Source organism: Eumetopias jubatus, unplaced genomic scaffold, assembly GCF_037043125.1.
Source record: "Eumetopias jubatus isolate StellerSeaLion01/CBP00866 unplaced genomic scaffold, mEumJub1_p1.0 scaffold_9, whole genome shotgun sequence".
Lineage (NCBI taxonomy): Eukaryota > Metazoa > Chordata > Mammalia > Carnivora > Otariidae > Eumetopias > Eumetopias jubatus.
Window position 1 is genome coordinate 95352319 of NW_028274815.1, and position 23026 is coordinate 95375344.

Genomic DNA, 23026 nt, shown 5'->3' on the forward strand with positions numbered 1-23026 from the left:
AGTTTCCTAATGCCCTGACAGAGATGCTACTCAAAGCTGACAGTAGAACGGAGAAATCTCCTGCCAGTACCTACTGTTAGCCAAACACAGATGAAGGTCAGTGAGCAACTAGGGCTGAGAAACATCACCTGCAGTGGCTGTTCCTTGTGGTGCAGAGCACAGTGGGGGAAGCAGGAGACTTTACCTGGCTCAGTTTGCTTTAGGATGAAGTTTCAGAAGGAAGGTGTGTTAGATCCAAGGCAGTTGAGAGCATTTGCAAAATGTCTTTGCCATGATTTCAGTTTTGATCTAAATAGGGAAATAAAGGCCCAAGGGGGCTGCTAGAGAACCTGTATTCAATTGGTTACTAGGGGAGGTTTTCTTATGCCTCTACTTCCTAAGTAGGGTATGTGTTTAGCTCCAGAGTTTCCCCGGCATAAATTTGGCACATCTTCCATTATTGTCATTTTGGGGAGAAAATTTGGGTGAAAACATTTGGATTCTTCTTAATTTAAATAGATATTGTGACATACATGTATATACCATGTCATTTTTACATTAAAATAAAATGAACTTTTTCTGTCTTTTTCACTGCTATGACTCTCACACTTAGGACAGAGCCTAAGACCTAGCAGACGTTCAGTGAATATTTGTGGAATGAATGAATAAACACATGTATGAAAGAGCAGAATGCAAAATTTCCATAGATCATCAGGATAAAATGAGGGATTCCAGAGAAATCTCTTTTGCGCTGGTGGTGTGCTTTGAGCTCCTATCTAGATAGACTGTGGGGTGGGTGTGGGATGAGGGTCACCCTCATTTACCTGTGGGGGCATTTGAGTCAGAAGATGTGACTTAGGTAAGGGATTGCTATGAGCCCCCACTGGCTTCCCCCAACCAGTTTGCCCACTAAATGTGGCTAGCATTCTTTACCACAACCAATAATATATACCCTTGACCCACCCAGCCCCACACTCACACTGAACTCAGCCTCCCTTTTGTAAGGGGTCTCCTGCTTCTCTGTTAGATTGACTGGCCCCGTCCCTCTCTCCCCAACTGCTGGCTTCTGCTAATCTGACTGGCAAATATGAGGTCAGACTATTACACAACCTGAGAGAAAAGTTCTTCTCTTGAAACATAGATAGATAGATAGATAGATAGATAGATAGATAGATAGATAGATAGATAGATAATAGATAGGTAGATACTAGATAATAGATGATAGATAGATAGATAGGGAGAGAGAGAGAGAGAGAAAGGTCTTCTAAGTCTCCATTCCATGGGGGAGAAACCCCTATTGCTGTTTCCAGAATCTTAGAAAGTTAACAGCAGTATAGATTTTGGGGTACTTCTGAACTGGGTCGGGAGCCCAGCATACCACTGACTTGGGGTCAGAGTGTTCTCATCTGTAAAATGGGGATGCTTTCCTTTACAGAGCTGTTGTGACCAGGTGACGGACTGTACTGTAAGCATGCACCATGGTGCCTGAGACACAGTGAGTTCTCGGTCACTGTTAGCGCTTTTCAAACCTTTGACACTCAGTCCATGAAGAGGCAGGGTCTAATTCTCTTCCCCTTGGATATAGGCGGGTGATACAGTCTCTCTCTCTCTCTTTCCCACTGGCTCTTAGAACCAAGTCACCCTGCCAAGATGAAGTGTTCTGGACAAAATCTCAGCTGAAGCTAATCTAGCATCAAAAGCCAGACAGGGGGATGAACATGACTCCAGCTCACAGTCTGACTTCAGCCACATAAGAGACCTCACCTGAGAAATGCCCAGCTGGGCTCCCTCAAACCCCAGAATGGAGAGGTAATCATAATAAATGATTGCTGTTTTATGCCACTAAGTTTGGGGTGGCTTGTCCCTCAGCAAGAGATCATCTGAACCATTAGAAAAGAAAACCCAAAAACTGTGGCTATAAATCCCCCACGGGCCATCTCTGGGACCCAGCGTCCTGGTCAGGTGACGGCTCTCCGCAGGTGGCAAGTGAAGTTCACAGGGACCTACTCACGGAGCACGGAAGTCTGAAAGGCTTGGTGGGCGTGGTGAAGCAGGCGCTGCGAATGGGGTCTGGGTCCCGGCCCTCGTTCCACTGAGCCAGGAGAGCATCGCGGTAAACGGTAACCCCAGCTGCTCTGAGCGCCTCCTCCACCGCGCTCTCCACCGAGTAGTTGTTGATGCAGGTGATGGTGGAAGTGGGCGGGGGCTGCACCAGGTGGATATAGGAGCCCCTCACACCGATGTTTAAGAGCGTCTCCACTGTGGTGTAAGTGTCAATTGTATTCCCATAGACAATGACATACCCTGAAAAGGGGGGAAATGTTAAGATCTATGGTTAAACAACAACAACAACAACAAAAAAAAAAACCCAACAACCTTCTTAGTCAAATGCTAATAATGCCGAATTGTTCCCTATAACCTTCTCCTCCTTTCAGCTGCGGGAAGCCAGCGGTGTTACCTAGCAACGGTGACCAAGATAATTTAGTAAAGAATTGGCACAAAACATCCCACAAAGTAGTCAAGTACTTTCAACCCAGAAGTAGGACATTCATCTATGGTCCTGTAATTTGAAAGTTGAAATTATGCTAAATGAAGCCATCTGGAATAAAACCTTTTATCTTGTCTTTGTTCTCTAGTCGCTACATTTGTTAAGGAAAAAAATTAAAGTTTGCAATATTTGCAAGTTCTGCGTAAATGATGAAAAGGACATTGATTAAAAAAAACACACATAGTCATGGACATGATGGTACAGATATTTTAATATTTAAGTGTTGAATTGGGTTGATTTCAAGGAAATCTCTTTCCTTTTTTTGAGAACGAAAGACTAGAACATTCTGCTTTTCAACGGATAATTTAATGAAGATTCAAATTCTGATTTTTAGATTTAAGGAGTCAAGACCTGGCAAAAGGAACAGCAGGATGTTCTTTCAGTCAGTAAGAATGAAATCACAACAGAATCTTGAAAGATTTCCTCTGTGTAAGAGCGTTTAGATGGCAATAGTCTAAACTACTTATTTACATTCTTAAAAATACTACAAAAGTAATTACATAGTTATTCTACTAGTTTCATCACTTTTAAGATCAAACTATCAAATGAGTGAAATGTATTACATGCTATTTACATGCTATTTTTGACACTGAATTGACATTTTTACCTTTTTACAAAAGAACTGTTGTAGACTCACTTGTCAGGCAATATGTAAAACTTTATGACAAAATGATAGATTCATTGAAAATCTCTTTTTTTCCCCTCTTGTTTATGGAATGATATTGAGAGAAATTTTACAAGGCAAAATAAATGGTAAGTGTATTTCTTCAATTTGGTTGAATAAATGATGCAAAAATCATTTCCATCTAAAACTGAAAGAAGGTGTAATGGCTTGCTTGTCTTATTTGCTTAGGGGAAAAAAGGAACTAGAATAACTTTCAGATTCTTCTTTGAGGGTAACAGCATCTAGAAAGTTCTCCCATACTTCCTGTTGCTCAAATATGGAATGGCAAGAAGGCACTGAGGCCAGAGGGTGGGGTCCTTTCTTCCTGCCTTCATTAGGAGGCTCTAATTTTGTGGCTATGATTCCCTCTCTATTCAGATGCTCTAATGCAACATTCCTTGGTGGACTGCATTTTCCATGGCTGAAAGAGCCAACATTTTGCTAAAATTACTGAGGCTTCCACCTGCTGTGAAACATGCATCCTTGCCGTCTGGCACAACAAAGAATCAGCCTGCCAGGAAAGCCAAAACTTGAACCTGAAACTGTCAAAGGCTTGAGGTCTTCTGCCCTTTTAAAATATGCATGTCAAAACAACATTCATTTTTGGGGAAACAAATTTAAGTGTTTAGGCCCCCACACAGTTCAGAGTTGAATATTTTTCCAGTCTCTTTCATGTTAGTTTCTAGATAGTGTGAGATGGGCTTTTTCATGAGAGGGTCATGGAAGCCTGGGCAATGTGATGTTGCTGGGTACTGTCTAACAGGGGCTGCCCACAGATTGTAGGCAGCTGAAGAGGGCGCTGCTTTTCACTTCAAAAGGTAACATATTTTATAAAATCTCTCATATTTAAATTAGATTAATATTTTAAATAATTTAAAATTTTAAATTTATTGATAGGTATTCTAACTTCAGAATAGATTTGCCTATCTTGAAGTTCAGTTTGAAACAAAATCCACCCCCCCCCCCGGAGTCTTTGCTTATCCTAAGAGTTGCGATAATGCTGCGTCACAAACCACCCCAAGACTCAGTGTGGAACAACAGCTGGCCTACTGTTGTAGGTCAGCTCACACATCTGCGTGCTGGCTGATGGTGCCCCATCTGGCTCCACATTGTGATTGGGATCGGGTCTGCACCATGTTTCATTCTCCTTGGACCAAGAGATACCTGAGGCCTGTCCTATTTATGGAGAAAGGCAGGGGGCCAGGAGGGCAAGAGCAACTGCTCACTTTTCAAGCCCTTCCTTGCAATAGTAGGTCCACTAACATTCCATTGAGCAAAGCAAGTCACAGGGCCAAGCACATGGTCAAAGGAGTGAGAAGCACACTCTGCCCACGGTAGGAGTGGGGAGGGTGTGGCTGTTTGCTGAACACAAACTCTCACAGTCATACTGGCCATAGTAAATAGATGCTTATGTGATGCCATCTAAAAGTTTTCATCCAAACATCTTTTATAAGACTATTTACATATATTTCTCTCATTACCCACAGACTATAGTAGAATCTCATTTTAATATAATCTACAACATAAATAAGAACATGTCACTGGTCAAATCACATCCTTTCACAAATATAACAAGACCCGATGTGACGAAGTCAGCTCTGCCACTTCCATTTCTTGCCTTTTAAATGTTTGCACTCTGGGGGAGCCTGGCTGGCCCAGTCGGTAGAGCATGTGACTCTTGTTCTCAGGGTTGTGGATTTGAGCCTCACATTGGGTACAGAGAATACTTAAAACAATAAAATCTTTAAATGTTTGCACTCTCAGAGGGGGATTATTCTTTCCATATTTGTGAGTTCTTTCTACATCATTTTGCACTTTCTCTTGGTAAAGAATTTTTAGAGTCCATTCATATTTAGCTTGTGACTCCTATATATCAGGCACAAAGCCAAGCACTTTGCTACACAATCCATTATCACTTTCATCACCATCAGTAACAATAGCATAAACTATAGAGTTGTGAATCTCTATGTTGTACACCTGAAACTAATGTAACATTGTGTGTAGACTGTACTCAAACACACACAAAAAAACTAACAATAATATTTAGAGCTGTTACCAATAACGCTGGCTTCACTCAAATGCCTGGAAAATAATTTTTTGATAAGCTAACAGCAACAATAGAAGCATGGACATAATTCATAGGATAAGCAAAGTCTTATGCTCCCCCAGAATAAACCTAATAGACAAAGATTTTGATTATTGATTTATTTCAGGACATATACCAACCTAGGCGTAAACATATGATTAATTATATTCATTGAAGTAATTTTCTAGCATGGCTGGGATAGAAATAGTGCTTTTGAAGCCCCCGTGTCAAGATCTGACCACAGCCTGTGGTTGTGCCTTGATCTAAGCAGACAGTCCAGCCTCCAGCCAGGTGAAGCCCCAGGAGGCCCATGGTAGTCTCTCCCTTTCCTCCCCTGCACTCACCATAGTCTACATGCCTAAGATTATCTATGAGGTGCCTTCAAGTTGGCCCTGCCTGCCATGTTACCCCAGGAGCCTTGCATAGTACCTGCTCTACCGTGGGTGTGACAAAACGTTTCCTGACTAGATACATGGATGAATGTTTGAGGTTTATCATACTGTTGATCATAAGTTAATTGGGCCTTACTTTTGTGCCTCCTATCTTTTGCAGAACAACCTCCCTGTGGCCAGATTTTCCTACTACATATTTCTACTTGGTATTCACTATAAAGCTGGCACTACTTCATCCAACCACAGGATGAGTTGTATACCTGAGATTTGTAAGACAGAAACATGTTCCCCTTCACAATGTTAGATCTGGTTATTAGGTTTCCAGTAAGACTCCCAAAATCTTACATAATCCTAAATGTAACCAAAATTGTGTGTGCCTACAACACAACAGTATAAAATAATACTTCTGCCATATTGGTAGGCACTTAAACCCAAGGAAATGGAAATGTTTTATGAGAAAGTTGACCTTTGTATAACATGTTGTGACCGTTGGGTCAATTTTTAGCTGAATCAAAGAACGAAAGTGGGAAGAAAGGAAATGGAGAGAGAAAAAAAGGGGGGCAGAGAGACAGAAGAACAGAGATAGCCTTGGAGATACAGATTTCCTTCAATCTTTGGGTACATGAGAAAAAAGAGTTTAAAAATAGGTGAAACAAAGTGGTTGCCAGGTGAGGGGAAAGGAGGTGTGAACTGAGCCATGAATAGTAGTAGAGAAAAGGGCTTTGCCTATGAGAGACATTGGGTCTGACAGCTTTTTCCCAGCCAGAATATATGAGATGGGGTGAATGGGGTTCCGTTGGTGCCAAACACCCTGAAGACTGAACAGAGGGGTGAGGCAGCCCCAGGTTATGTGGGACCCATGATATATATTCATGTATGGCATGCTTTTAATGTCAGATAACTTCAGTTAGCCAGAGATTTACTTTAATTGATGCATTTCCACCACTTTGGTACTTTATAACTCATGGAGTCTTTGCAAATAGTTATAAGGGGGTAACACATTGCAGGGGGCTCCTTCACATAACTGGGATATCATATACATTCTTCTGACTTTTCTATGCATATATGATGCAAATAGAGTGGGAAAGCTGGGGATTTCCCCTGCATATCAGTTTTATGCTAAGAGACCTGGTCACTGTCTTCTCTGCAGCTTAGTTAATCTAAGGATAAGAAACAACCCGTTTTTGCACTTGATCTGATAGGTGACAGAGGTACCGTGGTGGGCTGTCCTGCTTTGAAATGGCAAATGGTAACGGATGATTAGAACAGCCTGGGTGAATTTTCAATAAAGGGTAATAGAATATAGCCATAGCAATTTTCATGGAAAGTCAATCTGTGTTGCTCCTTTTAGGGAATAAATTATGCACTACAAAGATTACAGATCTGAAACGGGAAACAGAGCACAAGGAGGGTACCATCACAAAGAGGACCCGGTGAAAGCTCCAGAAATGAAGGTTGGCAAGAGGAGTACTCATTCATTCCCTCGCGGCTAACCTGCAGGTACCTTCCTGGTGAAATGTACAAGGGGGCTCCCAAGAGGAGAGAGGGGTTTTGGTGTTGACAGCCCACCATGGGGAGAAAGAGGGAAAGTGAGGTCTCAAATCACTCTCTGCAGGCCATCAATTCTCTACCTTATCAAAAAAGCACTAAGATTTATCATTTAAAATGTTGGCAGAAATGGAAAGGTGATCTTCTTGCTTTTTGATACATGCTCTTTGAAGATATAAAGGACTACACTAGCAACTTTGATTGTGATCACCAAAGTAAGGCAATGACCTTTTAACATTTCAACTATTATAATGCACCCAGTTTTGGAGGTTCTTCAAATTATCTTAATCAGAGGGGAAATGAGGCCACTTTCATCATCCTGTTTCCTGGAGGAGATAAATAATAGTTTCAGAAGCTAGAAAGTTTACTAATATTTATTTATTTAAAAGATTTATTTATTTGAGAGAGAGCAAGAGAGAGCATGGGTTGGGGGTCAGTGGAAGAGAGAGAATCTCAAGCAGACTCCCTGCTGAGCTCTGAGCCCAATGTGGGGCTCGTTGTGGGGCTCAATCTCACAACCCTGAGGTCATGACCTGAGCCCAAATCAAGAGTTGGACACTTAACCAACTGAGCCACCCAGGTGCCCAGAAAATTTACCAGTATTTAAAAGTAACATGGTTTTATAGAAATGAAATGTTTAAGGTGATCTCCCTGTTAAGTTCAAAAAATAAAATATGGTTTTAATTTTTTTAAGACATGATTTGCCCTAAGAGTAATGGAACAACCTTTTTAACAATTTTTTTAGTAGATGCTAAAAAAGTATTTTATTCTTTTGAACTGAGTGCTTTAATTTTAACCACCTAGAAAGTATGTATTTCATTATCATACTCAATACTCTAAAGATGAAGGATTCTCCAGGAAGAAAACCATCTTGTGAAATGAAGAAAAGGAAGGGATTTCCTGATTTGGTAGACTGGCCATGAAATCACACCTCATTGTATGCAAAGAGTCTGTGGAAGAAATCAACTCAGGATTTATGCACACAGATATTGATATGAATTTTCTTCCTAGTTATTATATGTTTAAGGCCAGAGAAAACAAAAGCTATATGCTACATTTTACAATTTATGTATTTTAATTGTGTCTATGTATATTTACATATACCATTGTATTTTAATGAAGAATTATATTTCCTTTTTCCACTTCAAAAGAGACATAGAGTGATTATGTATGACCTCATTTATCCTCAAAATAGGCCCACAAGATATGTGTTACTATGTTCTTCAGGAAACTGAGGACAGAGAGGTTAAGGATCTAGCTCCAGGTCACACAGCAAGTTCAGCAGAACTCAGACCTGCCGAGTCTGGTTTCAGAGTGCTCATACCACTACATTTTATTTGTAACACATTCCTAAAAAAACAAAAACAAACAAAAAACCTCTAATTGGCATTTCATCTGTATAATTAACTTTAGCAAATAACTAGATAATGAAAGAATTTAAAATAGATACCACAGAATATTAGTAAATTATGAAATAAACATCCACTTAAAAAACATATCTTGTCCACGAATAGACCAGAGAATGTTCTTTTTATTTTTTATAAGTCAAAGCATAAGATTTCCATGACCTAAGCCTGACCTGTCTCATTTTGCTCTGCCAAATAAAAAGGGAAGACTATATTAGATATAACATAACAAAGGCTTTGCTTGGTGATTCGTGCACTGGAATTTTAATGTTATACTTTTCCTAACAAACATGCTTTTAATAAGGCAGTAAACTGTATTTAGCTAAAGATGAAAATAATTGATCCATTTCGGGCCATTAAGGCCGTCTTATTTATTTATTTTTTTTTTTTACTTTACTTTCATCTTACTTTTCATTTTCATGGAAAGTGCAGAGATAATAGCAGATGAATTTCAATTAGTTTCAATTAATGCCATAAACTGTTGCAATGTATTAGGTTGCCGGGTTCCATCTGAAACCCCTGGCGGAAACCTCTGGGTTTTGTTTGCAGTTGAAAGCAGCATTTGAGCCGGTGATGTCAGCTATTCTCCACGACACCGGAGCGGTTCTAATAGTTTAGGATAATTTACATCTATAAACCTATCCAACTCTGGAGCCCAGAAAACAATTTCCTTCAGACTGGGCTAATTCCATCACAGAACCATTTCTCCTTTGGAAGCAGGGGCAGGCAGAACAAAAATAGTGAATGCGGGTGAGGGGTGGGGGAGCGGGTGGACAGTGGTGATGCTTTGAGGCTGTATCTGTAGTTTCAATGGGCAGAAATTCCAGAGCTGACCTCCTCCGATTCACCATCCATTTGCTTCTGCTACCCAGCATCCACCTGTTCTTCTAGAACAATCCCTTTCCATCCTCAACAAACAAGCCCCTCCCCTCAAGTCCTGGTACTTCAGCCAAGTCAGGTCGGGTGTGTCCCCGGATTCAGTGTGTGATTCCCGGATGGACCTGTGACCCAATCCCAGCCACGGAGACACAAGAGATTTTTTTTCTCAGACTTTGGTAGGAAGGGCTCTGTCCTCAGCTCCCTTCCGCCAGCCCCACCCTGAACTATTGAGAAAGGGGGAAATTAGCACTGAGGGAGCAAAAGCTAACTATCAAGCAAGATGTCCACATTCTTCCTGGTGTTGTTACGGTGACGGGAAGAAGAAGTCGGGGCTGGCTGGTGGAGCGATGGCAATGGATCCAGGAACGCAGCCCTGCTCAGCTTTCATGAAGTGCCAGGCTTCCAGTTTTTAGCTTCCAATACCGTCATCCCGTAACTGGCTTGAGTAGAAGCTAGAAGTGGCTGCAGCAGCCCCCACCTGCGTGCACAGCGGCCCCGCCTTCAACCTCCAACCTGTTCCTTCTGGATCTCTTTCTGGTTATTACATAGGCACCACCGATGGGAGGTTCACCCTCTTAAAGTGCTGTTTTGTGCACTGGTTATCCCCCTTCACTAGTTCCCCAACCCCTAAAAAGTAAGCAGTTAAGGGACACCTGGTGGCTCAGTCGTTAAGCCTGTGCCTTCAGCTTGGATCATGATCCCAGGGTCTTGGGATCGAGTCCCGCATCGGGCTCCTTACTCAGTAGGGAGCCTGCTTCTCCCTCTGCCTGCCGCTCCCCCTGCTTGTGCTCGCTCATGCACGCGGGGACTCTCTCTCTGACAAATAAATAAATAAAATCTTAAAAAAAAAAAAGTAACCAGTTAAACTTGGGCATGGCTGCCCTCCAAGGGTCTGACCAATACAATTCACACTCCCCCAACCTGTCTCTCTGTTTACTTATCCTGCTCTTCTTTAAGGCTGAGCTCGATCCTCTTTCTCCAAACTTCAGTTTCCAGGGCTCTCAGGAAGGACACCGTGCCTCTCTACTGCTGGACCAGCCCCTGGTGTACACGGATCCCCATTTTTTGTGTAGACCGTGTCCTAGACTGAGTGATCACCAGGGGCTGAGATTACGCCCTGGGGAACCTTCAGTGCATAGCAACAACCTCACTGCACGGAGCAGTAGTATTACTGAACTCGTACTCTATATGACACACTGTCTTGAGTTGGGCATGAAATATCTTATTTATTTCACTTCATCCTCACAGCAACCCATGTGAGGAAGATATTATCTGAAATGGGACTAATTAAATTCAAGTCTGAATAGGACTCTAATTGTGGAAAAAGCTACAAAGAGAAAGAGCTCCTTCAGGCAGGAGGTTAACAGTTTTCTTTCTAACTTTTCTTACATGAAAAGTCATTTGAAAAGGAGCACCACACAGAGATGAATTAATCTGGCAGGGTTAAGTTTCTCAGATGTCTCCCAGAGCCTGGACCCAGCATCTGAGAGTTAAGAGCACCTACTTGAGAGATGCCCTGGGAATGTCATTAGCACTAGACCTGGGGGAATAGCCTACATTTAAGACAAGAGACTCATTTCTACATACTTCTTATCTTGGCTGTTCAATGGACAAAAGCAGGCACTCAGAGGAGTTTTATGCAGTGGCTGATGGGAGACATTCTTAAAATCTTGCAAAAGCATTTATTTTCCTTTAGGTGGGCAGCAGAGTAACACCATCTCTGACAACTAGTCAAGTCATCAGAATAACACAGATGCTCTTCCTCCATCTGATAGCCAAGAGCATGAAAAAAAAAAGGCATCTGAAGGAGGGCATAGTGCTTGTTGTTTTGGGATTTCTAAATTCTCTGCCATAAACATTCAACCTCAAGAACCTGCATTGTCACTTTCAAAGGCCCTTTTTTTGGTCAAAATGCTTCTTATTCCTAACATCAAAAATAGGCAACTGTTCGAAGTTAAAACACTGCATTATGACAGGATTGGCCACAGTCCTAAAACACACTGTGCATTTTGTACGGAACCATGGGCTTTTGTGCTTTCAGGGAGTTTAAGTTACAGTTTGAGGCCTAGACTTGAGGAAATGGTAATGATTTGTCACAAATCCTATGCATAAAAACAGGTTCTGCAAACTATGGCTCATCAACGATTTTTGTAAATAAAGTTTTATTGGAACACAGCCTTGCCCATTTATTTATGTATTGTCTTTCTTGCTGCAGTGGCAGAACTGAGTGGATGGGACACAGACCATATGGCTTGCAAAGTCCAATATATTTGCTATCTGAACCTTTACCGTAAAAGTTTGTTGATCCCCAAATTAAGAATTCCTTAAGTCTATGTAGGTCATAGGGCAGTGACTAAAATGACTAAAATGTTGAAACAGGTTTAAACACATACAGATGCAAAACTGAAAATAATACCAAGTTCTGAGGGAAATAGGAAAATACTTTGACAAGTTTTAAATCTGAGTCTGGTATATATCTATATATCCCACCTCTACCCAAAGGTTCCAGACCCACTTGGTTTTATGGGTTATTTCGGTCCAACTTTTAGGTTACACAACGTATTTCAGACCCTAGAAAAACACAAAAAGCTTCCAAAAAACCCTTGGTGAGACCAGCATACCCTTAATTCCCCAAACTGAACATGTAAAGCTTATCAGAGAAAATTACAATCCAATCTCATTTATGAATTTAGATTGAATAACCTATAAAATATTAGCAAATTGAATCCAACAATGTATTGAGTGTCACTTGATACTACCCATTTTTTAAATATTTAATGGAATAAATGTAGTAACTTAACAAACAGTTAATTAATCCCTTAATCTTCCACCAAAAATCAGAAGAAACTGTATTTAATTTTATATATTAATATTAACTAACATCATTAAATTGTATTTGAATAAGTACATTAAATAGATTAATATATTTAATTTTACATGTTGATCCCAGATGATAGGCACTTAGTGTTTTTTCACATTCCTGGACCGCAAAGAACCCCAGCCTGCCATGGGGAGCTGTATAGGCTAACCAAGTCACTGACCCTCCCCGATAGGCTAAAACGGAGGGGCTGCATTTTGTCATCTTCAAAACTTGACTCCCAGATTTCAATTAAGGACAAAGAGGTAGCCGGGCCCTGTTCTGGTTGTCTTGCTAGTCAGACAATTTCGATTTAATCCAAGCAACAGAGAGGAAGCTGCTTGAGAAAACACTTTTGAGTGGCAGGGGCATTTGTTGAAATGGTTTACTGTCTCATTTCGATTCAAAAAGTGGCATGCAACTCAAATACGTGCGTTTGTGGGAAGGACTGTGCACACACCCCCAAGAAAGAGAACAATGGCTCGGGAAGGGAAGAAAAGAGTCCTTCCAATGCAGACCTTTGTTTTTCTTCCGAGGTCTTTTCGGCTTCACAAAAGGAGACATATTTTCCATATAATTGCTAAACATGTTTGCTTATTACATTATTCTTTAATTAGTTAATGATTTTAGCCATGCTTTGCTTTTCGGATATTCATTTTGTGTAATAAAATAATTATAGATAATTAAACTATCTCAAGCCTTTTTCTTTCCCCCAGCAAACATGCTGGGTATCCAAAAATGACAACAAGTTGTAAATTAATCTGGAAAACAAAGCATGACAGATGAATGATTTGGTTGGAATTAATTAGGCACTAATTATATACTGGAACTAGATGAAGAATGAGACTCATTATAAAAATAAAAAGCGATTCTGCAAAGATGCACAGTTACAAACATCCTTACCTTCTGCGATGATGGAGTTGTTCCTTATCCAACTCAGGGCCTTACAGCAATCTTCTTCGTCGTTGAGAGTGAAATGATTGCAAGGAACTTTATCAGTGTATTGCTGCTTCCCACTGTTTGGAATCTCTCTGTTTGTCACGTGTTGACTAATATCAGCCCCTGTAGGGCACGGGACCTGAAGTATGTTACAGAGACATGCTTATTTCGGTGGTAATAAGGGAAGCACTGACACAGCAATAAATACATTTGTTCATTTAATTAAACATAGCAATGTCCGGTATAGGTATGTCTTTTTCTGTCCTCAGATACAATCAGGTTTTAATTGAAAAACAAAAAACAAAAACCAGGTGGAATGACCACTCAGAGACAATTCTCAGAAGGAGTTGCTCTGGTTATCTAATGCCACATAATGAATTATTCCAAAATTCAGTGGTGCAAATGACCATTTATGAGGCTCACACATTCTGTAGGTCAGTAATTCAGACAAGGGCAAGGTGGGAGGTGTCGGAGGCCTCAGCTGGGAAGACTCACAGGCTGCCGGTGACTTGAGGGCTGGGGGCTGGATTCATCTGGAGATAAGCCATTTCACTCCTTCCCCCACCTCCCCCCAGAAAACATGCCACGTATTCAAAAATGACAGCAAGTCGTCATTATATGTCCAGCAATTGATGCTGGCCGTGGACTGGGATTTTGGCTGGGGTGTTGGCCAGAACATCACATGTGGCCTCTCCATGTGTTTTGGGCTTCCTCACAACATGGCGTCTGGCTTCAAAGGGCAAGTGTCCTGAGAGAACCAACCAGTACAGAGAGCTCCATATTCTTTTCTAACCTAGTCTTGGAAATCGAGGAGTGTCTCTTCTACCGTGTTCTCTTCATGGACGTCATCATAAAAGCCTGGCCAGGATCAGAGGGAGGGAACCTAGAATTCATCTCTTCATGCAGGAGTGGCAAGGCCATGGAAGAGCACATGGAATGGGATTTGACATAGCCATTTTGGTAAGAACAATCGTCACAGAAGCAATTATACCAGGGATTGAAATCCAAGTGCATAGAGGGGCAAGGCAGAAAAGAAAATGAGGGAAGTGGACTACTGTTTACTTATGAAAAGTATAGAATTATTCTTCACTTTGTCAGATAAATATTCTCCCTCTCCCTCTGTCTCTCTCCCTTCTTCCCTCCTTCCCGCTCCTCTCTGTCTCTGTCTCAACACATAACCCTCCCAGTATAATTTCTGTTCTCTCCCTTTTGACACAGACACGAATGGAAGCAGACCCTTTCCTCTAGTAAGGGAAAGCAACAGTAAAAACATAAGAAAGGCTGACACTCGTCAAGGGTACTGTGGCAAACTCAAAGGCCCATGCGTTGGCCAGAGTTTGGTCACAACTCAACTCTATACAGTTGGTGCCAGGGTAGACTATGGGTTCAGTGTGCCCAGATCTGATTTCTCAGGAAATGCCAGATACTTTTTTTTTTTAATGTGGACTCAATTTTCTCATTATTGTGGTTCAAATTAGAATAAAAAAAAAAAAAACACCATGACAGCCAAGTAAAATAGCACAGTGGCATGAGTTTGCCCCATGGGCCAGCACCTCATCCCTCTGATTTTTATTTGGTGACCAGGAGAGATTAAGTGGAAGATAATGAAGCTGGCACCAGAAGCAGCACTTAAAGGCAATGCAAGGTCTCTGTTAGAAGACCTGCACCAGCTACCTTGCATACTCGTGCTGTCAGGCCCATCGGCTGTGAGGCAGGGATCGGTTTACAGTGATGATGGGCAAGAAATTCACTTGCAGTAGAGACTGTTGTGGGTGCAGAAGAGGTTCTTGCTCCCATGACAAGTGCAACAAATGCTTTTTATATGGGGTAGATGTGAATGCTGGCTGGTGCTTGAAGAAATGGGACTTTACTAAAGTGTCAGATTACATCTAGGAAACTTTTTGGTTATGTCTTTCCTCAATATAAATGATAAGCCCTGTACATTACTGTGATACATTTAATTCATTTTCAAACTGGATTAAATAGCTTAAAATTTTAACACCTAGATGTCCTTTATCTATAAAGAGCCTAGAGTATAATTATATTTAGTAAAAGGGAACAACTCAGGAATTAGTGGTCATTTACTGCAACTACAATTGTGGAGGTAAAATTTTCTTATTAGCAATATTATTTGTTTAGCAAAATCACACTAAATTTTGGTAATTTTATATTCATAGGTATTAGAAAGCTGTCCATGTAAGGCTCTGGTAAATTATTTTATTTTATTTTTTTGAGTATTCTCCAACATTTTAATAATTGTTTAGGCATGTCCTGTGACAATTATCCTGAGTTTCCTCAAACAACCCCTCACCAGCAACACCCCTATGTTTGGCTTGTTCATATCCCTTCACCCTCTCCTCTGCTATTATCACTGGTATCTCTGCTTGTCCTTGAAAGTAAAAAGCAACTCCAGATTACAGCAAACTCAACAGCCTTGCTCTACAGTATGGCCCTTGCTGAAGAGACAGAAAAGGGGAGAAGCACGAAGGACAGTCAAGGGTTGAGATCAGGCACTACCAGAAAGCCCAGCTTGTGTGCTAATAAGAGGCTCTGAGACATGTTCCCAGCATCTAAGTCTTCCCTGGCTTGGAGAACAGGATGGATGCCTTCACAAACACCAGTGCTGGAATTTCTAGAAGCCACCCAGGCCACAAAGACATCCCTGCAGCGCTTCACCACACATTCATTGCTGCAGTACTCACTGTCCCAGTCCTTCCTCACAATGGGAGGCTTCTCACAACCCGACCTCACACATCGAGGCTGAGTGAGAGCGTCACGGGAGACCCACTCACAATTCAACATCTGTTTGAGAAGGAGATTCAACATCAGGAATACATCTGTGATCATCTCACAGATTGTCTTAGGAGAGGTCTCCTCCACTGTATGGGCCTCGGGGCTGTTGTTTGCAGGCCGCTCAGGACTGCTTTCCACACCTGGTGGGACTAAGGGCGTCTGCATTTTCAGGAGGCACAATCTTCATCTGCAGAGGAGGTGGCTGCTGCCATATATGGATTCGAACTTTCTGAGGTGGAGGCTGTGGCTTGGCCTGAAGTGGTGGAGGCTGCTGCGGAATGGTGACTTGCTGCTGAGTGGGGGGCTGAGGCATCTGTTGCAGTGGAGGGGGATTGTCGTCGGGGTGGAGGCTGCTGCCACCACAACACTGAGTGAGTGACAATTTGGGCTTGTTGACTGGGCTGGAGAGTGGCTGTACTGGTTTGGCTTAGTTGGATCCCCCGGGAGGTCACCACTGTGGTGGGCTAACAGTGACCATCCTTCCTTAAGACATAGTCATAGAAGAGGGCAACATCTGTTTGGTAATAATCAACATGTTGACTGTAGCCAGTTGATAATGAACATGATCATGTCAAAGAATATGTCACAAAAACAGAGGTGCCTGGAAAAAACAGAGGGGTGGGTGAGCCCCAGCCCCAGAAGATGCCTGGTTTGCCACATAGGAGGAAAGAGTGGAGTTAACAACAATGGGACAGGACAGGGCAGGGGGCTCTGTTGAGGCTGATGCTGGAGATGCTGGGTCAACAGTAGCCATAGGAGGTGGAGAAGGAGTCTGTGACAGTGGTACCGTATCTAATTCTACTGTTTTCACAGTGGCCTGACACTCTTGAGTGTCTTTATATGCAGCCAGAGCCTTCAGATGCTCTTTCTTGGAAGCTTCGGTTTTCCTCTTAATACACCTGTTTTTGCTCCTCTCCAAGACTATCCCACATGGAGGCCACAATTTTTGAAACCTCCCCAAAAGTGGCATTGGGATTCTGTCCCTTGATGGCAGCCTGTGTATCACAAGAGACTAAAGCAGATGCTGAAACTGGCTTCTGAGGTTCATTAGGATCTTTCTTTTTTCTTGTCTTTGGGGCCTTCTGCTTTTTTCCTGCTTCTACCACAACTGTCTTCTGGCTGAGAAGTTGCCTCCAGAAATCCTCAATACCATTCCTGTGACGTGAACTAGTAGGTGAAGGAGTGGTTGAAAGAAGATCCTCAGGTGACCAGGCAGGTGGCAGAATGGTGCCACCCCCTAAGCTTAAACCAAGTTGAGAACTCGGTTCTGACTGATCAGTGGTGGTCAACTGGCTATACCCCATCAAGCCAGATGGCATGTCTGTCATTGGTACATCAATTGTAACAGGTGGTCTGGCATTATACTGAGCTTCTATAGAATGGTCCAAGTCCATGATCAAGCCCCCACTCAGGAGCCCCTCCCCCCCCGCCCTGCTCCATCAAGCCATGGGACATGCCCACAGACATGTCCAATGTCTGGACCCCATATTGGGCTGAAAAGCTGCCATCCTGAGAGGAGGAAGGGTCTGCCAGGTCATCAAAGTGACCAACCACATCTGAGACAGCCATGGAGTGGTCAGAATCCAAGGAGATAGGTGGGATTTCAAATTCCTCATCTCCCAGACTTGGTGTATGGAATGTCTTGGCACCTGACAGGAAGGGGTGCGAGGACCCTGTGATGGTCAGGTAATTGTCATTTCCTCCGGGAAACTCCATCTTCACACAATGGCTACCACTGTCTCAGTCCCCTCATCGCTCCCACTACCCCTACCGGTGGTAAATTATTTTAAATGAATAATATTGAATGCTGTGCTTTGGAGGTTCAAAACCTCACCAGAACTCCAATAAGCATTGTAGTATAAAAGAAAATGAAATTTAGGTAACAGTACACCCATTTAGTAGGTCATGCTTTAATGAATCAGGAAAAGTCCTTGGCAGAAAATGGCAGGGCTAAAGAACAAATTGAGAGCTATTCAATTAATAAAACTTTCAATGAGTTATTATTCCAAATAGTAAGTGTTTAGATAAAAAAAAAAAACAACAAGGAAGAATAAGGTCCAAAATGAAAATCAGCTTATCTACTGCGATCCTAAAATATAATTGCATTCTGATAACCCATTTTTTCTTGTGTGCACTTAAATGTGTAGGATTATTTTTGCACACTTCTAAATAAAATTAGGGAAATTAAAGGAAAATTAATGAGATAATGTATTTTTCATATTCACACAATGGCATTTTCACACACTAGGCAAAACTGAACCTAGGATTTTAAATCCCAAGGCCAATTAATTTGTCCACACAGAACTGAGCAGAACCCAATAAATGAAAAAAAGGTCTATGGAAGAAAAATCATATTATGTCATCAAAGTAAGGGAGAGAATAAAGTTTAATAGGAGAGCACGGGTGTATTTCACCATCCAAACTAGAGAGTGTTCTGCCATTAACTAAACTGCCGCTAGTGATTGGTGAGTAGTGGATGACTTTTCAACCATTCCATCAGATGATTGGGAATTGAACAGCCCAGCATCCCTGACTGATGGGAGACCCTCGGCCACCCCATTCCCCTCAGCAAGTTAATAACTTATCATGGCAGGGACTGCTGGTGGCCTCCTCAATATTCTTTCTCTCTCTTTTAAAAAAGATTTTATTTATTGGGGGGGCGGAGCAGGATGGCGGAGGAGTAGGAGACCTAGATTTCATCTGGTCTCAGGAATTCAGCTGGATAGGGATCAAACCATTCTGAACCCCTACGAACTCAACAGGAGATCGAAGAAAAGAATAGCAACAACTCTCTGAACAGAAAAGCGACCACTTTCTAGAAGGTAGACGTGCAGAGAAGTGAATCTGAGGCGATATTCGGGAGGATAGACGACGGGGGAGGGGGCCTCCGTCAGCCGCTTCTGGCAAGTGATAGAGCCGCCGAGCACAAAATTGGAACTTTTAGAAGTCAGCTCCGCTGAGGGACGTCGCTCCAGTGGCTAAGTGGGGGGTGGAACCCTCACGGGACAGTGTGGTCTCAGGACCCTCGGGGTCACAGAAAGATCGGGGGTGCCTGAGTGCGGGAGAGCTCCCAGGTATTGGAGCAGGGAAGCCGGCTGCAGAGATGGAGCTGAGGCATGGGCTCTCAGCTCGGGGTTGCCATAAACTGTAATCAGTGACAGTTGGGCCACTGCTCCTCCAGCAGGGACCCAACAAGCAGCAGACCCGGGGAGACTCCCCTTACTCCCACAGGAGGAGCGGCGCGGGAGGGCACCGCAGGGATCTGCTGGGTTTGGAGACTCCACATGGGGTTGGGTGCCAGAGATAGAAACACTTGGTCATAGGCTGGGTGAGCACGGAGTGCGGCCAGAGACCGGGGAGACAGGAGTGACTGCTTTTCTCTGGGGGCGCACTGAGGAGCGGGGCCCCCTAGTTCTCGGCTCCTCTGGGGCGGAGACTGGGAAGCCACCATTTTCACTGTCGTCCTCCAACGCTGTACGGAAAGCCTGCAGGGAACAAAAGCTCCTGAGAGCAAACCTGAGCTGATTACTTACCCCGGACCTGGCAAGGGCGGGGCAATTCCGCCTCCGGCAAAGACATTTGGAAACCACGGCAACAGTCCCCTCCCCCAGAAGATCAGCACGAATAGCCAGCCAAGACCAAGTTTACCGATCAATGAGAATGGCAGAACTCCAGCGCTAGGGGAATACTGCACATAGAATTCATGGCTTTTTTACCATGATTCATTAGTCTTTCAAAGTTAATTTTTTTAACTGTTTTTTTTTTTTAATTTTTCTTTTTCTCTTTTTCAACCAACATCTTATCAATCCCTTTTTTAAAAAAACATTTTTATTTTTCATTTTTAGAGTCATATTCTATCCCTTCATAGTAGTTACCCATATTTTTGGCAGATATATATATAAGTTGTTCTCTAAAATTTTGAGGTACAGTTTCATCTAACATATCAAAATATACCCTAAATCTCTAGTGTATGGCTTTGTTCTAGTCTCCTGCCTGATCACATTCTCTCCCCCCCTTTTATATCTTTCCTTTTTTTAATCCTCTTCTTTCTTTTTTCAAACATCTTCTTATCAATTCCTTTTTTAAAATTTTTATAATTTTCATCTTTACAGTCATATTCCATCTCTTCATCATATCAACCCTTATTTTGTACATATATGTCTTTCTTTCTTTAAAATTTTAGGAGGCACTTTCTTCTAACAGACTAAAATACACCCAAAATCTAGTGTGTGGCACTGATGTATGCACCAGCCTGATCATATTTGATCATATTCCGGTTTTTTTTTGTTTTGTTCTGTTTTTGTTTGTTTTTATCTTTTTCTTTTTTTCTCTCTTTCTTTTTTCTTTCTTTCCCTTTCTCTTCCCCTGGTTTCAGGTCTTTTCTGATTTGTATACAGTATATTTGCTGGGGACATTGTTAATCTGTTAGCATTTTGTTCTCTCATTCATCTATTCTCCTCTGGACAAAATGACAAGACGAAAAAAATCACCTCAACAAAAAGAACAAGAGGTAGTTCCATCTGCCAGGGACCTACTCAATATGGACATTAGTGCGATGTCGGACCTAGAGTTCAGAATCATGATTTTAAAGATACTAGCTGGGCTTGAAAAAAGCGTAGAAGTTATTACAGAAACCCTTTCTGGAGAAATAAAAGAACTAAAATCTAACCAAGTCGAAATCAAAAAGGCTGTTAATGAGGTGCAATCAAAAATGGGGGCACTAACTGCTAGGATAAATGAGGCAGAAGAGAGAATCAATGATATAGAAGACCAAATGATGGAAAATAAAGAAACTGAGAAAAAGAGAGATAAATAACTACTGGATCACGAGGGCAGAATTCGAGAGATAAGCGATATGATAAGATGAAACAACATTAGAATAATTGGGATCCCAGAAGAAGAAGAAAGAGAGAGAGGGGCAGAAGGTATATTGGAGCAAATAATAGCAGAGAACTTCCCTAATGTGGGGGAGGAAACAGGCATCAAAATCCAGGAGGCACAGAGAACCCCTCTCAAAATCAATAAAAATAGGTCAACACCCTGACATCTAATAGTAAAACTTACAAGTCTCAGAGACAAAGAGAAAATCCTGAAAGCAGCTCAGGACAAAAGATATGTAACCTATAATGGTAGAAACCTTAGATTGGCAACAGACCTATCCACAGAGACCTGGCAGGCCAGAAAGGACTGGCATGATATCTTCAGAGCACTAAACGAGAAAAGTATGCAGCCAAGAATACTATATCTAGCTAGGCTGTCATTGAAAATAGAAGGAGAGATAAAAATCTTCCAGGACAAACAAAAACTAAGGAATTTGCAAACACGAAACCAGCCCTACAAGAAATATTGAAAGGGGTCCTCTAAGCAAAGAGAGAGCCTAAAAGCAGCATGGACCAGAAAGGAATACAGACAATATTCAGTAACAGTCACTTTACAGGCAATACAATGGCACTAAATTCAAATCTTTCAATAGTTACCCTGAATGTAAATGGGCTAAATGCACCAATCAAAAGACACAGGCTAACAGATTGGATTAAAAAACAAGACCCATCGATATGCTGTCTGCAAGAGACTCATTTTAGACCCAAAGACACCTCCACCTTGAAAGTGAAGGGGTGGGAAACCATTTACCATGCCAATGGACACCAAAAGAAAGTTGGGGTGGCAAACCTTATATCAGACAAATTAGATTTTATTTTTTTTAATTTTTTTATTGTTATGTTAATCACCACATATTACATAATTTGTTTTGGTGTACTGTTCCATGATTCATTGTTTGTTCATAACACCCAGTGCTCCATGCAGAATGTGCCTTCCTCAATACCCATCACCAGGCTAACACATCCCCCCACCCTCCTCCCCTCCAGAAACCTCAGTTTGTTTTTCAGAGTCCATCATCTCTCCTGGTTCGTCTCCCCCTCTGACTTACTCCCCTTCATTCTTCCTCTCCTGCTATCTTCTTCTTTTTCTTTTTTCTTAAAATATGTTGCGTTATTTGTTTCAGAAGTACAGATCTGTGATTCAACAGTCTTACACAATTCACAGCGCTCACCGTAGCACATATCTTCCCCAATGTCCATCACCCAGCCACCCCATCCCTCCCACGCCCAACCACTCCAGCAACCCTCAGTTTGTTCCTGAGATTAAGAATTCCTCATATCAGTGAGGTCATATGATACATGTCTTTCTCTGATTGACTTATTTCACTCAGCATAACAACCTCCAGTTCCATCCACGTCGTTGCAAATGGCAAGATCTCATTCCTTTTGATGGCTGCATAATATGCCATTGTGTATATACACCACTTCTTCTTTATCCATTCATCTGTCGATGGACATCTTGGTTCTTTCCACAGTTTGGCTATTGTGGACATTGCTGCTATAAACATTGGGGTGCACGTACCCCTTTGGGACCCTACATTTGTAGCTTTGTGGTAAATACCCAAGTAGTGCAATTACTGGATCATATGGTAGCTCTATTTTCAACTGTTTGAGGAACCTCCATACTGTTTTCCAGAGGGGTTGCACCAGCTTGCATTCCCACCAACAGTGTAGGAGGGTTCCCCTTTCTCCACATCCCCGCCAACATCTGTCGTTCCCTGACTTGTTAATTTTAGCCATTCTGACGGGTGTGAGGTGGTATCTCATTGAGGTTTTGATTTGGATTTCCCTGATGCCGAGCGATGTTGAGCACTTTTTCATGTGCCTGTTGGCCATTTGGATGTCTTCTTTGGAAAAATGTCTCTTCATGTCTTCTGCCCATTTCTTGATTGGATTATTTGTTCTTTGGGTGTTGAGCTTGATAAGTTCTTTATAGATTTTGGATACTAGCCCCTTATCTGATATGTCATTTGCAAATATTTTCTCCCATTCTGTCGGTTGTCTTTTGGTTTTGTGGACTGTTTCTTTTGCTGTGCAAAAGCTTTTTATCTTGAT

The 23026-nt window shown here is 42.0% G+C and overlaps 1 protein-coding gene and 1 pseudogene across 1 annotated transcript in view; both read right to left on the reverse strand.

Moving 5' to 3' along the window:
- The window catches only part of CFAP61 (cilia and flagella associated protein 61), a 294422-nt gene that overhangs the window by 77861 nt on the left and 193535 nt on the right, over window positions 1-23026 (reverse strand). The window contains exons 20-21 of the mRNA XM_028123773.1: window positions 13263-13437; window positions 1991-2283 (exon numbers count right to left, since the gene is read on the reverse strand). Of these exons, the coding sequence (XP_027979574.1) occupies window positions 1991-2283; window positions 13263-13437 (468 nt within the window). The remainder of the gene's footprint in view (window positions 1-1990; window positions 2284-13262; window positions 13438-23026) is intronic.
- On the reverse strand, window positions 15792-17807 carry LOC148163571 (TOX high mobility group box family member 4 pseudogene; annotated as a pseudogene).